General features: G+C 45.4%; 1 protein-coding gene across 2 annotated transcripts in view; it reads right to left on the bottom strand.

Moving 5' to 3' along the window:
- The window catches only part of LOC138802556 (ectonucleoside triphosphate diphosphohydrolase 8-like), a 32,940-nt gene that overhangs the window by 7,784 nt on the left and 9,999 nt on the right, over positions 1-15,157 (bottom strand). The window contains exons 1-3 of one of the 2 annotated variants that reach the window (XM_069985992.1): positions 10,577-10,640; positions 6,721-6,847; positions 4,682-4,799 (exon numbers count right to left, since the gene is read on the bottom strand). In XM_069985992.1, coding sequence (XP_069842093.1) covers positions 4,682-4,799; positions 6,721-6,846 — 244 coding nt within the window. In that variant the 5' untranslated portion in view covers position 6,847; positions 10,577-10,640. Of the gene's footprint in view, positions 1-4,681; positions 4,800-6,720; positions 6,848-10,576; positions 10,641-15,157 lie in introns of those variants that run through there. The other variant, XM_069985994.1, reaches the window with a different exon arrangement.

The following is a 15,157-nucleotide window of genomic DNA, read 5'->3' as shown; positions in this document are numbered from 1 at the left end:
ACATGCCCCCTTAGGTTTGATCCCAACCCATGGACGTGCCCCCTTAGGTTTGATCCCAACCCGTGGACGTGCCCCCTTAGGTTTGATCCCAACCCGTGGCTCCATAGCTGTTGCAAAACTATAACTTGAATCATGTTCTGATGTTCATAATGGGAGTTGTAGTTTTGCAACAGCTATGGAGCCACAGGTTGGGATCAGACCTAAGGGGGCACATCTGCAAAATACTGTCTGTGATGACCAAAGTAGAAAAGACCTTACTGAAGATGACATGGGAGAAATCTAGGTTGTTTACGATGTAGGAAGATTGGTGTGGGGGTCTGTGTAAGAAGTTGGGCATAGGAGTCCCATATGGTGCCAACCACTGAGATCAATGGGCATTAGCGATCCCCCAGAACAGAGGGCGGCTCTCGGAAGAAGGGTTCCTGGGAAAACCTCTTTTTCTGACAGGGTGTTTAGAGGACTATATACCAAGTTGTGTTGAGCAAACATGCTGAACTGAACAGTTCTCCAGGCAGCAGGGGTCTTAAGGATTGGCCAGATCCAAGCTTTCAGCATTCTCGCATAATACCAGGTAATGGAGAAACAAGAACCAGATGAAGAAGAGACATAGGAAGGTTGACTATGGGCATATGGGGAATATTAGATACGGCAGTCAGCAGAGTCTCTCTTGGGCGGAAGTCTCTGGATTGTATTCCCAGACTGTACAGCATCGGCGCTGGCAAAACCAGATGTGTATATGAAAGTATGAGACAGAATCAGAGAGGAATGTGGATGATGATGACGATGATGATGACCCTGATTTGTGAGGAGCAGATAGACAAGACACAGATCAGACAATATAGACATGAAATGAACACCTGTTGTATAAGATTCAGCCGTAAAACACGAGAGGGAAGAGAGGAAAACGGAAAGATATAAAGAGGAAAACGTGGAAAGATATAAAGATAAAAATCTAAGAAAAAAACATTTGTAACAATCAGAATTTAGGGTCAACCCCTGAGGATCTGGTGTGATGGTTTCATCCTCTATACCCAGACCTCAGAGAGTCTAAAACTGTGGGTGTAAGTGTCCAAGGGAGGAAAACCGGGGACCGGGTGATGGGGGCCGAGGCTCACTGATGTGTGGGGTGAAGGCTAGCCCGTCTGGTCTAATCACACAGAAGAGCAGCTGTAGAGCAAGCTGCTGAAAATCCTCCTACTGTCTATGATAGAAAGGAGTCAGATGACACGGGACAGTGGACATGGCAGCTTGCTGTGTATGGGGCCCCGCAGACTGGTCAGAGCCCATGTGTGGTGCACTGCTGTGAGGCTCGACCGGTCACTTGGTAGGTGGTACCGCTACGTGTAATAGAGGTGCCAGCTGACAGACCGCTCTGAAGCTAGAGCGCGCAGGAGTGTGGATAGGTAAAGTATATAGTTTAAGCAAGGGCTGCATGGACATCGGTAACAATGTCCTTGCAGCTCTTGTTAAACGATTATCGGGCCGTGTAATAGGCCCAGTAAACTGCTAGATTGGCGCTCGCTTACAGGTATTATTGGGTCCCCATAGGCCCATGTAATATCACCCTTAGGTGCTTATCACGGTGGTCCGGAGAGGAGTTGTGACCCACCCGGACAATTGGTACCGCCACCCACAGAAAGGGGAGATAACCCAAGGAAGGTGCAATTACTGTGTCGGTGTTTAAGTAACAATCACTCAGTTTTAAGCAGGTAAAAAACATGAAAAACACGATTCAGACAATGTTTTTTTTTTTTTTTTTTTTTCTTTCCGAGAGTCCGAGGAGCGTGCTCTCACCCAAGTGCACAAAAAGGTGCAGACGTGCCACACAAAAAAGTGCAACAAGGATGCGGTCTATCGCAAGCCCACTCTAAAAAGAGATGGGCCCCCAACCAACCACATTCCCTCCCCTTCCGGGCCAGAAGGCACCTGCAAAGGTTCAGGACAAATATCCTCTCACTGCCGGAGCAGAGAGAGGACCAATGCCGCTCACAGCAACCACCCGAGCGTTAGCTAAGGCGTTCGCCGTTGAGCAGCCGTACCAAACGGTTTGGCTATCTCCCGAAGGAGACCCAGGGGTGCAGGGAGGCAAGGAACCTGATGGCCACACATGCCTCCCCTAGACCTCTAGGGGGACACCCAAAAGGGCGACCGCAACCTAGAAAATCCTTGTGACAAAACACATGTGAAAAGTGAACACACAGTGACAAAAATTAAATTAAATAAATAAAGATGTGTGCTGTGTGATACAGCCCGGACATCCGGCCGGATCTATAAAAATTTCCCATAGCTCTCAACAGCCGGAGACCGGAAAGCTAAAGGTGAGTGTGCTCAAGGGGTGATAGTGAAGTACCGTGCTAAGTGCTTTCACTCAGTGGGATCCCATCTCCAGTGAGTTCGGCACCCTGGGGTCACCACTCCCAGGGCACTTCTGGCACCTCGGCTCTCAGCCCCCTCGAGCCCCTGGCACAGATCCGGAGGGTCATGGCATCTTGCACCGGCTGACTTGCTGCGCCAGCCACCTGCTCAACCCTTATTCCCTCCGTGTGGTTCCCTGCTCTCTCACGAGCGGTACTACACTTGATCTTAGCCAAAAGGCCGAGAAGCGATTCAGACAATGTTTCTAGAAATGCCGTGCTGGCTTGGTTGCGTGTTAAGAAGTAGATTAAGTGCAGAGAAGTAGAGAGGAGGATGCAAAAGGGCGCTGGTTGACTTTAGGGAGATCAACCAAAACACCGCAGAGACACCATTACATGTCTCGACATCAGTGTATTCTAGAACATTGCCCCCTGGGAAATCAAATATGCAAAAGAACAGTGCAGAGACACCATCACATTGAGACATGTGATGGTGTCTCAGTGAGACATGTGATGGTGTCTCTGGAGTGTTCTTTTGCATATTTGATTTCCCAGGGAGCAATGTTCTAGAATACACTGATGTCGAGACATGTGATGGTGTCTCAGACCTACCTCCGGGATGGTGTCTCAGACCTTCCTCCGGGAAGGAGCAACCAAGCCAAGGAATATCTCCAAACAAGGAAACCACCCAAGCAAGGTATCCATCCACAGACATCTGTTTTAGGGTATTTGCCCCTCATCAGTGTGGAGTAGGATTCTGGCTAGTGGGATCAATGCCTAGTAAGTGCATGCAAAAGGACGCTGGTTGACCTGTTCTAGAATACACTGACGTCGAGACATGTGATGGTGTCTCTGCAGTTTTTTGGTTGATCTCCCTGAGGTCAACCAGTGTCCTTTTGCATGCACTTACTAGACATTGCTCCCACTAGACAGAATTCTACTGCACACCGATGAGAGGCAAATACCTCAAAACAGCTGTTTGTGGATGGATACCTTGCTTGGGTGGTTTCCTTGATTGGAGACATTCCTTGTCTTGGTTGTTCCTTCCCGAAGGAAGGTCTGGCTAGTTCACTGACGTCGAGACATGTGATGGTGTCTCTGCAGTGTACTTTTGCGTAGAGAGGAGGATGTCAAGAGAGTGACTACCCAAGTAGTAATGTGCTTCTAAAGATATTTTAGAGGTAGGAGAATCTCTTAAGAGTAGAGAGAATACTTGTGCCCGTGTTTTGACTTCTTGTCTTTGCACCACTTATTGCCCCCCAGTGTCGTGTGACCCGTCCTATGAGGGTCCTTGTTACCTGGCTTAAACAGAGTGGCCAAGGTTTCCTGGTTACACCCGCTCTGCGAGAGTACGTAGGTTTCTAGCAACTTTGCTCTATCCGGATCAGTTCCTCTGTTATAGGATACCGTCCTGCACCTTTAGACTTGTTCTCGGCGTGGCCTGGGATGATCTCTGAATTTGTTCCCTCTGTGAGCGTTTAGCACTGCATAGTGTGTGGAAGTGCTGCTTTCAAGAAAAGAGTGTCCGTGCTTCCCATGTGTGTCTGTCCACTGTCTTGCTTCAGACTACACTAGACTGTTATCTAACAGGGGACAGGGCCCAACTTGACTGCTGTATGGACCATTCTGGCTTGTGTCCTCTCTGTACAGGAACCAGACTAAGATTCACTAAATGTGAGACTACACTTCCTCTCCCCATGTGACAACCTCCTACAGGGTATGTAATACCTGCTGTGAGTGGTGGAGAAGAGAGTGCAGAAGAAGAAGGAGAATAGAGATAGGTGGAGAAGAGAAAAGAGCTCTCATTGGTGCACAAATCACAAACAAAAATAACCCCTTGAGTACTACAGCTGTGCAATACATAATGACAAGATATACAAACTAGCGACATCTAGTGGCAAAACTTAGGTACTACTTCATTACCACTTTTACTTAGAGTACAGGCTTTTTGAAGGGGTGTATAAACTAGTAACACCCGTGGTGAGACACCACACGTATACCCTCGATAGTGTCTACAATGGTCATCAGGATTGGAGCATGGAGCAATGGAAAAAGGCGTCTAGTCTGATGGTGAGGAGTATGACAAAGAAATCAAAATGGTAACTAGGGCTAGGCCGCACCTCACACCTTACAGGATCTGCTGCTGAAACCAAAGGAGACATCACAGGGCTATGGGGTCTGGGCCTCAATGTTACACATCAAAGGACTATGGGGCCTATAGCAGAATTCTCATTCTACAATCCCCTTATAAGTTATTCATAAGAATCCGCTATAAACCTGCATGTATGCACATTGTAATGTCACCATAGATGATATCATGTACATACCGTCCACGTCGCACACATGAGTCTGGCTCACAACCCCAGTGTCATTCTCCTTGTCTGTCGGCCATTGATAGATGAACAGCGACGTGTGGGACGAGCCGGCGTCAAACACCATCCCATACTGAGAAACCACAGATACTAGTTATTGTAGTTATACAACTCCAGCATCATCACACCATTGATAATAGGACATTAGCTACAATCAATATCAGTATTATACTAGTAAAGATTTGTAATTTACTTCTTTTTAAAAATCTCCAGTCATTCAGTACTTATCAGCTGCTGTATGTCCTGCAGGAAGTGGTGTCTTCTCTCCAGCCTGACACAGTGCTCTCTGCTGCCACCTCTGTCCATGTCAGGAACTGTCCAGAGCAGCAACAAATCCCTGTAAAAAACCTCTCCTGCTCTGTACAGTTCCTGACACGGACAGAGGTGGCAGCAGAGAGCACTGTGTCAGACTGGAGAGAAGATACCACTTCCTGTAGGACATACATCAGCTGATAAGTACTGAAAGACTGGAGATTTTTTTTTTTTTATAGAAGTAATTTACAAATCGGTATACTTTTAAACAAGTAATAAAAAGTCCTGGCCAGTTCTGTGGAGACAAGCTGATGTTAGTTTCTAGATGTTACTTCTTGTCTGTGCCCTGTGAGGACACGTCACCCCGTGCCAGGCTGCCCGATTCCCACGGCAGAGATCACTGAGCTCACTGGCACATAAGGAGCCTGGAGACTCAGGAGGAAACTAGAATAAGGAGACTGACGGAACCTCAGCTGCTCAAACATCGCTCCATTATAGCAAGAGGTTTACTGACTTCACTGCAGACTCCCAGTTATAGAATTTACACCCGTATTTTACTGTGCTTTATATACTGATTGTCCTGGACACTTATTTCATACATAGACTGACTCTATACCACATGTCCTGCTGTAGTACTGGAGGGAAGCTTCAAAGATTTATAGGGTATATCCTTAGGGTGGTATTACACGAAGCGATTTTTTTCAATTAACGATTAACGATAAACGATCTCCAACGATCGCAATAGCGGTTGCCTAATAATCGTTCGTTTTACTACACGGAAAGATTATCGGTTATATTGGAGCAACAAAATTCAAGAACACTCCCCTTTCAATTTGCGAATGAACAGGGAACGGCTAACGACATCTTATTCAAACGAACGATGTGCGAACGATGTGTAAAAGACAAACGATAAAAATAGATTCAAAACCTATTAAACGACCAACGACCAATCGTTCGTCGTTTAATCGTTGTCTACTATTACACTTAAAGATAATCGTTCAAATACGACCGATTGAACGATTATTCGACCGATAATCGCTTCGTGTAATACCACCCTTATTTAGGCATTACTTAAGGCCCTATTACATGGAACAATTTACGGCCGATATTCGTCCCGTGTAATAGAAAGCAACAATCAGCCGATGTGAATGATGTCGGCTGATCGTTGCTGTCATTTGTCTTTCAACATGTTGAAAGACAAATGACAATGATAGCAGCGATCTGCTGCAGTCGCTCCGGGGAACAGGAGCAGCGGTAGCAGACCTTCACTATCCTCTATGGGCCGCCCGGACAATCTGTCGATCACCTGGGCAGCTCCTTCCCCGAAGCTCCCTGTGCCCCCCCTGCACTCACCCACTCGCTGCTGCTGCGTGTAATAATGGCGTCAGTAAGCGGGAAACGAGGAGCAAACGTGTAATAGGGACTTTATCCTATATTATACTCCAGAGCTGCACTCACTATTCTGCTGGTGGAGTCACTGTGTACATACATTACATTACTGATCCTGAGTTACATCCTGTGTTATACTCCAGAGCTGCGCTCATTATTCTGCTGGTGGGGTCACTGTGTACATACATTACTGATCCTGAGTTACATCCTGTGTTATACTCCAGAGCTGCGCTCATTATTCTGCTGGTGGGGTCACTGTGTACATACATTACTGATCCTGGGTTACATCCTGTACTATAATCCGCAGCTTTCGGGGGTGTATGTATGGAATATACTTATCACCTTATACTTACCTTGGTTCCAGGGGGAAGAGAGACCTGGACACTTCTGATCAGGGACAGGATCAGGGCAACCAATATGGACACCACGGACGCAACCAGCAGCACCAGGAGGATAGTCTGTTTGGAGTCTACCCCCATCCTGCATGAAGGAAAGGTAGGTCAGAGATCATGCTGTGGGGTAATATACTTCTATACATTATAGAGGACACAGGGCGAGGCCTCGTCTACACATCATTTCCTTCTGTCCATAATTAAGGATCCTGATTTACGGACAGATAAAGGACCCATTGATTACTATGTGGTCGGCCACACATCTATTTTGAAAACGGATCCACGTGTGGCCACCAATCTATGCCACATAAACGTAGGACCTGCACTTAAACAGTCCGTTTTGTGGTCGGGCCTCCATGGACTTTGTGCCAGGGCGGTATGTTACGATCTCGCCCGCGGATGTGTGAATGAGGCCTAATATGTAGCAGAAGGCCGGTCCCAGTGAGTCCGCTGTCAGTGACATCACCGGGCCGGGATTCCCTGTGCGCTGAGCTCATGTCTCTGATTCTATCCAGGCCTGTGAGGCATTAGTCCCGGACACATGGAGCGGCTGCAGTTTGTACCAGAGACAGTGTCCATTACACAATAGTGTCTGACCCAGCTCCTAATCCTGCATATGGGATGCACCACCCAGCATTCTCCAAGGTGAGGTCTAGGGTTATGTTCAGATACATAACTGGGGTGCAGGATTGTATACTGGTGCAGGTACGGCTACCTCAATCGTACTCAGTGATGTATAAGTCAACTTGCCAGTGACTTAAAGGGGTACTCTTCCACATGAACTAGTGTCAGAAAGTTATATAGCTTTGTTATTTACTTCTTTTTAAAAATTCAGTCTTCCAGTACTTATCAACTGCTGTATGTCCTGCAGGAAGTGTATTCCAGTCTGACAAAGTGCTCTCTGCTGCCACCTCTGTCCATGTCAGGAGCTGTCCAGAGCAGGAGAGGTTTTCTATGGGGATTTGCTGCTACTCTGGACAGTTCCTGCCATGGACAGAGGTGGCAGCAGAGAGCACTGGGTCAGACTGGAAAGAATATACCACTTCCTGCAGGCAATACAGCAGCTGATAAGTACAGCAAAAGAAAAGTAAATTATAAATCTATGTAACTTTTTGACACTAGTTGATTTGAAATAAAAAAAAAACAACAAATCGCCAGAGTTCCCCTTTAAAACTTGCATTGATGCACATATAAGACACATGATTTATTATAAAAGGGTCCCCAGCAATAACCTGATCATAGCAAGTGGAAATCTTAAAAACGGCTGGAAACAGGTATATACAAAGTCACAAATATCCAAGGATATACGAACAAATATACAGGGATATACAAAGTCACAAAGATACAGGTATATACAAAGTCACATATATACAAAGTCACAAATATCCAGGGATATACAAACAAATATACAGGTATATACAAAGTCACAAAGATACAGGTATATACAAAGTCACAAAGATACAGGTATATACAAAGTCACATATATACAAAGTCACAAATATCCAGGGATATACAAACAAATATCCAGGTGTCCAGACTGTATAGGCAGAAACCTTCCTCAGTTCTTGTTATTTATAACTAGTTTTGATCTGCGCACGGCTGCTCCGCTTAGACATAACTTTTGATACATTGCTGCCCATAGTGAGACTAACAATTCATTCCATACCTATTATGAGCTTTTTTCTCTGTCTCCCCTGTCTACCCCCTCCCTTCTGAGACAGCTGATGTAAACAAGTCCCTGGCTGGCTGGCTGTATCTGCAACTTTGACGCTTCTTTGTAATGCCGGGAGGGTTTGTTGGAGGTCAAAGCTATACAAAAAAGCTAAAATGTTGCAGATACAGTGTGCCAGAGACTTGTTTACATTAGGTGTCTTAGAAGGGAGGGGGGAGGAGGGGGAGACAGAGAGAAAGCATTACACACAGATTTTTGTGTCTTCGGCAGAAAGCAGCAGCTGAGAACTGGGGGAAGGAGATTGAATACATAATAACAAGTATGGAAGGAATTGTTAGTCTCACCATGGGCAGCAACATAAGTTATGTTTGAGTGGAGTACCCCTTTAACCATGGGGCATGCATCCAGCTCACGGGTAGTGGGGTTTCCTGTTAGTAGCTGTATGATGCAGCTGCAGGAAGGGTTGTGTGACCGGCCTGGCAGTCCGTGGGTGCAGCCAGAGGTCGGAGTCACTGGTAATCTTTGACATCCTCACATGGACACTGTAACTTGTATATAGGAACCGACACACATTTCCTGATTTGAAGACTTCTTGACCATATTCTCTACCTTAAAGTGACCCTGTCGTTCATGAAAACTCTTGACAAGGACCTATAAAAAGTAATGATTGGTCGGGGTCTCCGCCGATCATTAGAAGCAGCTGGCAGCACACCTCACATACTTAGGGGTAAAATGATACCTAGGAGGGGGAGTAGAGGAAGGGGAGATGATATCTGAGGACAGGGTGGGGGCGGAGGAATGACACCGGGGGGCAGGAATTACCTGATACCTGGGTGGGGTAACAGGTAGAGGTAATATCTAAGGCTGAATTTAAGGGGTTGTTCATCAAAACTTTTTTCTTTCAAATCAACTGGTGTTAGTTATATGGGTTTGTAATTTACTTCTATTTAAAAATCTCCAGTCTTCCAGTACTTATCAACCAACTGGTGTCAAAAAGTTATACAGATTTGTAAATTACTTCTATTTAATTAGTTATAAAGTTATACAGATTTGTAATTTACTTCTTTTTAAAAAATCCAGTCTTCCACTACCTATCATCTGCTGGATGTCCTGCAGGAAGTGGTGTATTCTCTCCAGTCTGACACAGTGCTCTCTGCTGCCACCTCTGTCCATGTCAGGAACTGTCCAGAGCAGCAGCAAATCCCCATAGAAAAGTTCCTGACAAGTCTGTGCTGTTTAGGAGGACCATGTGGCTGCAAAAGCTTAAAGGGGCATCCCATGTATACATGTATCCCGTACCCACACGATCCCACCAGTCAGTAGAAGAAGGATCCCATTGTATATAGCATTGTTCACACCTCATCTCCATCAGAAGTCTATGGGGCTGAGGGACATCTACCTCATCTTGCGGTTGGACCCACCCTGGGATTCATGGGATATACATCGCTATACTCTATGGTGGTTTCTTTGTGAAGGATAAAAGCAAATGGAAGAAGAAAGTCACAGGACAATTATAGAAATCACTGAAACATAAGAGTAAGACAACACCCGGGTAAGAGAAGGCGGCGGGCTCGGAGCGATGCCATAGGATCGGAGCCAAGCTGTGGGAGTCCAGACACCTGTAACCTCCACAGTGTTTACCCAGTGCGGCTCGTAACATTGTAGCAGGTGGATCCAGAAGGAATAACATTGTAACTTTTCTGGTTATAGGATGGGGGGGGGGGGGGGGGGGGGGGGTTATTACCTGCCGGACCCCTGTGGTCTATTCTGCATATCCATTCCTGACAATCCATAACAGCTAAGGACGGGCATTAGATTGTCAGCTCTGCTGGCACACAATGGATCATTCCTTTGTAAATGTATATAGCAGCTAAAGCTTTGGCTGTCCAGGCATGATGGGAGTTGTAGTTCTGCAACAGCTGGAGAGTCAAGGTTCCCTACTCCTGGTATATAGGATATAGGAAGGTAATGGAGATCCTATAAGAGGGGTCCCCACCACAATACAGAAGGAGGGGGGCAGAATATTGCGCCCTTGTTACTTCTCCCCCTACGCCTGAGAAAAGAAGTTGTTATCGCATGATGAAGTCGGAGATCAAGTGCTCAATAAGCAAACAAGGGCTGTTTGTGGATCCCATTACAACATACCTGCAAGTTGGATGGGACCCAGGCGGCTCCTTCCTGAGATGCTGAGGAGACAAGTGAGGGAGGCCGCTTCTCTAAAACTCAATATAACTTCTCCCCTTCCCCTCCCACTGCCTGGTGAAGGCTAAGCCATACCTTGTGTGTGCAGCAACCAGCATGCGGGGTGTCGCTCAGATACAGCGCTCTTAACCCCTTCCTTCCCTGCTGCCTTTCAGCCTGGAATAATGCAGGTTGCAGGGAGGAGAAGGGCCCCAACCTTCTATCTCCCACAAACAGATGCTGCATGGAGTGAAGCCCTGAGTCAGCATCTTCTCTCATCTACTATAACTGAGACGCTATTCTGCTCTATGGAAGAAGAGATATGGGGGGCTCATCTGCCCTGGAATCGGGGGGGGGGGGGTGAAGTCATGTAAACCTGCACTGGGGGGGGAGTCTCATCTTGTTATTTGCCATAAAGACTTTGGCCCCATATTCAACACATTACTACGTCACATGTCGGGGAAAGTTATTGCCATTGTTCTCTGTTATCAGCCATTATCATAGTCTGTCCAGAATCCGTACGCCTGGACTGTTTGCCCCAAGTTTGGCCCGGGAAGAAACGTTTCTGCCAAATGTATACAGCATTCATGCACTGTTGTTCTCTGTTATCAGCCATATAATAGCATGCCCTTTATAGACATCCCGAAGCCTGAACCATGGGGTCCCAGTGAGGCGTATAGGTACATCAGGTGCCGGGGAGGGATTATGTACACATCCTGACCCTACTGGACATATACAACACCCACTGTTGTTCTCTGTTATCAGCCATATCAATCTATCCTTCCTTTATAGCCATCCAAATGCCTCAACCACATGACCCCAAATCTAGCACGTATATACATTGTGCCGATACCGCTTCATACTGACATCAGGGATTCTTATATGTATAGATATATTCTATATATAGTTATATTCTATAAGGACCAAACGTCTCCGGGTAACAAAACATGAATCTTATTAAAAATTATCAAAAGTTACACAGGGGTCCGAGCAGTGTGAATAAAGACAGCGGGTAACTAGTATAGTGGTGTAATCTACACATAGACGGCGAGGTAGAAGTAATTCATACAGTACTTTACACAGGTATATCTGCTGACATGTATACTGATGCCTCATACACCGCTCTGTTATTCCATATATCATCCAGCATCTTCAGCCTTTCTTGTTGTACGCCAGCAGCCACCTTACACCTCAGTGGACCCCAGCATGTTTTGCTGTCAGTACAGCATCATCAGGGGTTATGGGTGTGTTGGCCGGTGAGTTGACACTTTCTTTTACAACTTCTGTAGCAAATATCGAAACAAGCCACAAATCCCATCAATGGTGTAAAAAAGGGAAGGGGATCCGGTTGGATCAAACATCAACACAGCGTGGACCATGCCGAAATCCTCCTCCAGCATCACCTGCTGCCATAGCTGGGAAATGCCACTGTACCCGGATACTGTGATATACTGCACTGTACCCGGATACTGTGATATATACTCCACTGTACCCGGATACTGTGATATATACTCCACTGTACCCGGATACTGGAATATACTACACTGTACCCGGATACTGTGATATATACTCCACTGTACCCGGATACTGTGATATATGCTCCACTGTACCCGGATACTGTGATATATACTCCACTGTACCCGGATACTGCGATATATACTGCACTGTACCCGGATACTGTGATATACTGCACTGTACCCGGATACTGTGATATACTGCACTGTACCCGGATACTGTGATTGTGATATATACTCCACTGTACCCGGATACTGGGATATACTACACTGTACCCGGATACTGTGATATATACTGCACTGTACCCGGATACTGTGATATATACTCCACTGTACCCGGATACTGTGATATATACTCCACTGTACCCGGATACTGTGATATATACTGCACTGTACCCGGATACTGTGATATATCCTCCACTGTACCCGGATACTGTGATATATCCTCCACTGTACCCGGATACTGTGATATATACTCCACTGTACCCGGATACTGTGATATATACTGCACTGTACCCGGATACTGTGATATATATTGCACTGTACCCGGATACTGTGATATATATTGCACTGTACCCGGATACTGTGATATATATTGCACTGTACCCGGATACTGTGATATATACTGCACTGTACCCGGATACTGTGATATATACTCCACTGTACCCGGATACTGTGATATATACTGCACTGTACCCGGATACTGTGATATATATTGCACTGTACCCGGATACTGTGATATATATTGCACTGTACCCGGATACTGTGATATATATTGCACTGTACCCGGATACTGTGATATATATTGCACTGTACCCGGATACTGTGATATATACTGCACTGTACCCGGATACTGGGATATACTACACTGTACCCGGATACTGTGATATATCCTCCACTGTACCTGGATACTGTGATATACTGCACTGTATACTCCACTGTAACCGGATACTGTGGTATACTGCACTGTACCCGGATACCTTGATATATACTCCACTGTACCCGGATACTGTGATATATGCTCCACTGTACCCGGATACTGTGATATATCCTCCACTGTACCCGGATACTGTGATATATACTGCACTGTACCCGGATACTGTGATATATACTGCACTGTACCCGGATACTGTGATATATCCTCCACTGTACCCGGATACTGTGATATATGCTCCACTGTACCCGGATACTGTGATATATGCTCCACTGTACCCGGATACTGTGATATATACTCCACTGTACCCGGATACTGTAATATATACTCCACTGTACCCGGATACTGTGATATATCCTCCACTGTACCCGGATACTGTGATATATGCTCCACTGTACCCGGATACTGTGATATATCCTCCACTGTACCCGGATACTGTGATATATCCTCCACTGTACCCGGATACTGTGATATACTGTATACTCCACTGTACCCGGATACTGTGATATATACTGCACTGTACCCGGATACTGTGATATATACTGCACTGTACCCGGATACTGTGATATATACTGCACTGTACCCGGATACTGTGATCTCTCTACTATGGAGGCATCTGTAATAGAGGCTATATAAATGATGGATCCATATTGCCATGATGTTCTCCCCTCATTCACTTTACATGGACTGAATAATAATGATACAGAATATATTATACATAATGACCTGTGTAACATCAATCACTCGGTTATTATACAGGACTGTAATAATATCAGTCTCACATATTCACAATCACGTCCATTGTGCACAGACCAGTCACTCACGTAGACGGTTCCTGGGATTGGGATAGAGAATAGAGACTACACCACTTCCTGTAGGACATACAGCAGCTGATAAGTACTGGAAGACTTGAGACTTTAAATAGAAATGATTCACAAATCTCTGGCACTTTCTGGCACCATTTTTTTGAGAGAATTTTTTTTTTTTTGGTGAACAACCCTTTTAGCCAAGACCTCCATAGCCCTAGATATGAATGACTCAATGAACATCCCCCTTTTAATTCCCCTGAAAGCAGAATAGAAGAAAGGATATGGGTCCCATGACTAAGGGCTTCTTGTAAAGCCTGAAACACGTTGTAACTTCTGCACGTTCCTGTGTTTTTAAAGGGTTCCAAGAAATATCTTGGTCTTACATAAGTCACCACACAAGTCGTCTGCCGCAGAAACCCTGGCCGATGTTACTGACTGATGGACCCGCTATTAAAGGGGTAGGGAGTGATTTTTTTTCCCTTTCCAATCAACTGGTGTCAATAATGTAAACAGATCTTTAGATTACTTCTAAATAATCTCCAGTCTTCCATTACTTATCAGCTGCTGTATGTCCTGCAGGAAGTGGTGTATTCTCTCCAGACTGACACAGTGCTCTCCGCTGCCACCTCTGTCCATGTCAGGAACTGTCCAGAGCAGGAGAGGTTTTCTATGGGGATTTTCTCCTGCTCTGGACAGTTCCGGACATGGACAGAGGTGGCAGCAGAGATCACTGTGTCAGACTGGAGAGAATACACCACTTCCTGCAGGACATCCAGCAGATGATAGGTACTGGAAGACTGGATTTTTAAAAAGAAGTAAATTACAAATCTGTATAACTTTATAACTAATTAAATAGAAGTAACATACAAATCTGTATAACTTTTTGACACCAGTTGATTGAAAAAAAAAAAAAAAATCATTTTTTTGCAATTTTTTGCCGGAGTTCCCCTTTAAATACTCAACTAAATACACCTGTCTGGATCATATACACCTCCATCATAGCAATGATCCCATCTCCTTGCAGCATTGTCGTCTGGGCCCTACAATAGAGGAACCCTGATAATATTACTGGAGGACAAGTATCATACTGTAGGTAGAAGAAGCCGAAGGAAGGGCTGTACTTTTACTTCCTTTCTCTATTGAAGAGATAAAAGAGGATCCTCATGTCTTATATGATATAGTATATAGTCTTATAGCAATGTTACTGTGTGAGGGATTTCTGCAGAAGTTGCTGACCCCAAAGATGACTTCTCGATTCTTGAACATATTTAAAGAGGATGTACCATCA

This window comes from Dendropsophus ebraccatus, chromosome 10 (genome assembly GCF_027789765.1).
Source record: "Dendropsophus ebraccatus isolate aDenEbr1 chromosome 10, aDenEbr1.pat, whole genome shotgun sequence".
NCBI lineage: Eukaryota > Metazoa > Chordata > Amphibia > Anura > Hylidae > Dendropsophus > Dendropsophus ebraccatus.
This window is presented reverse-complemented; position numbering and strand designations above follow the sequence as displayed.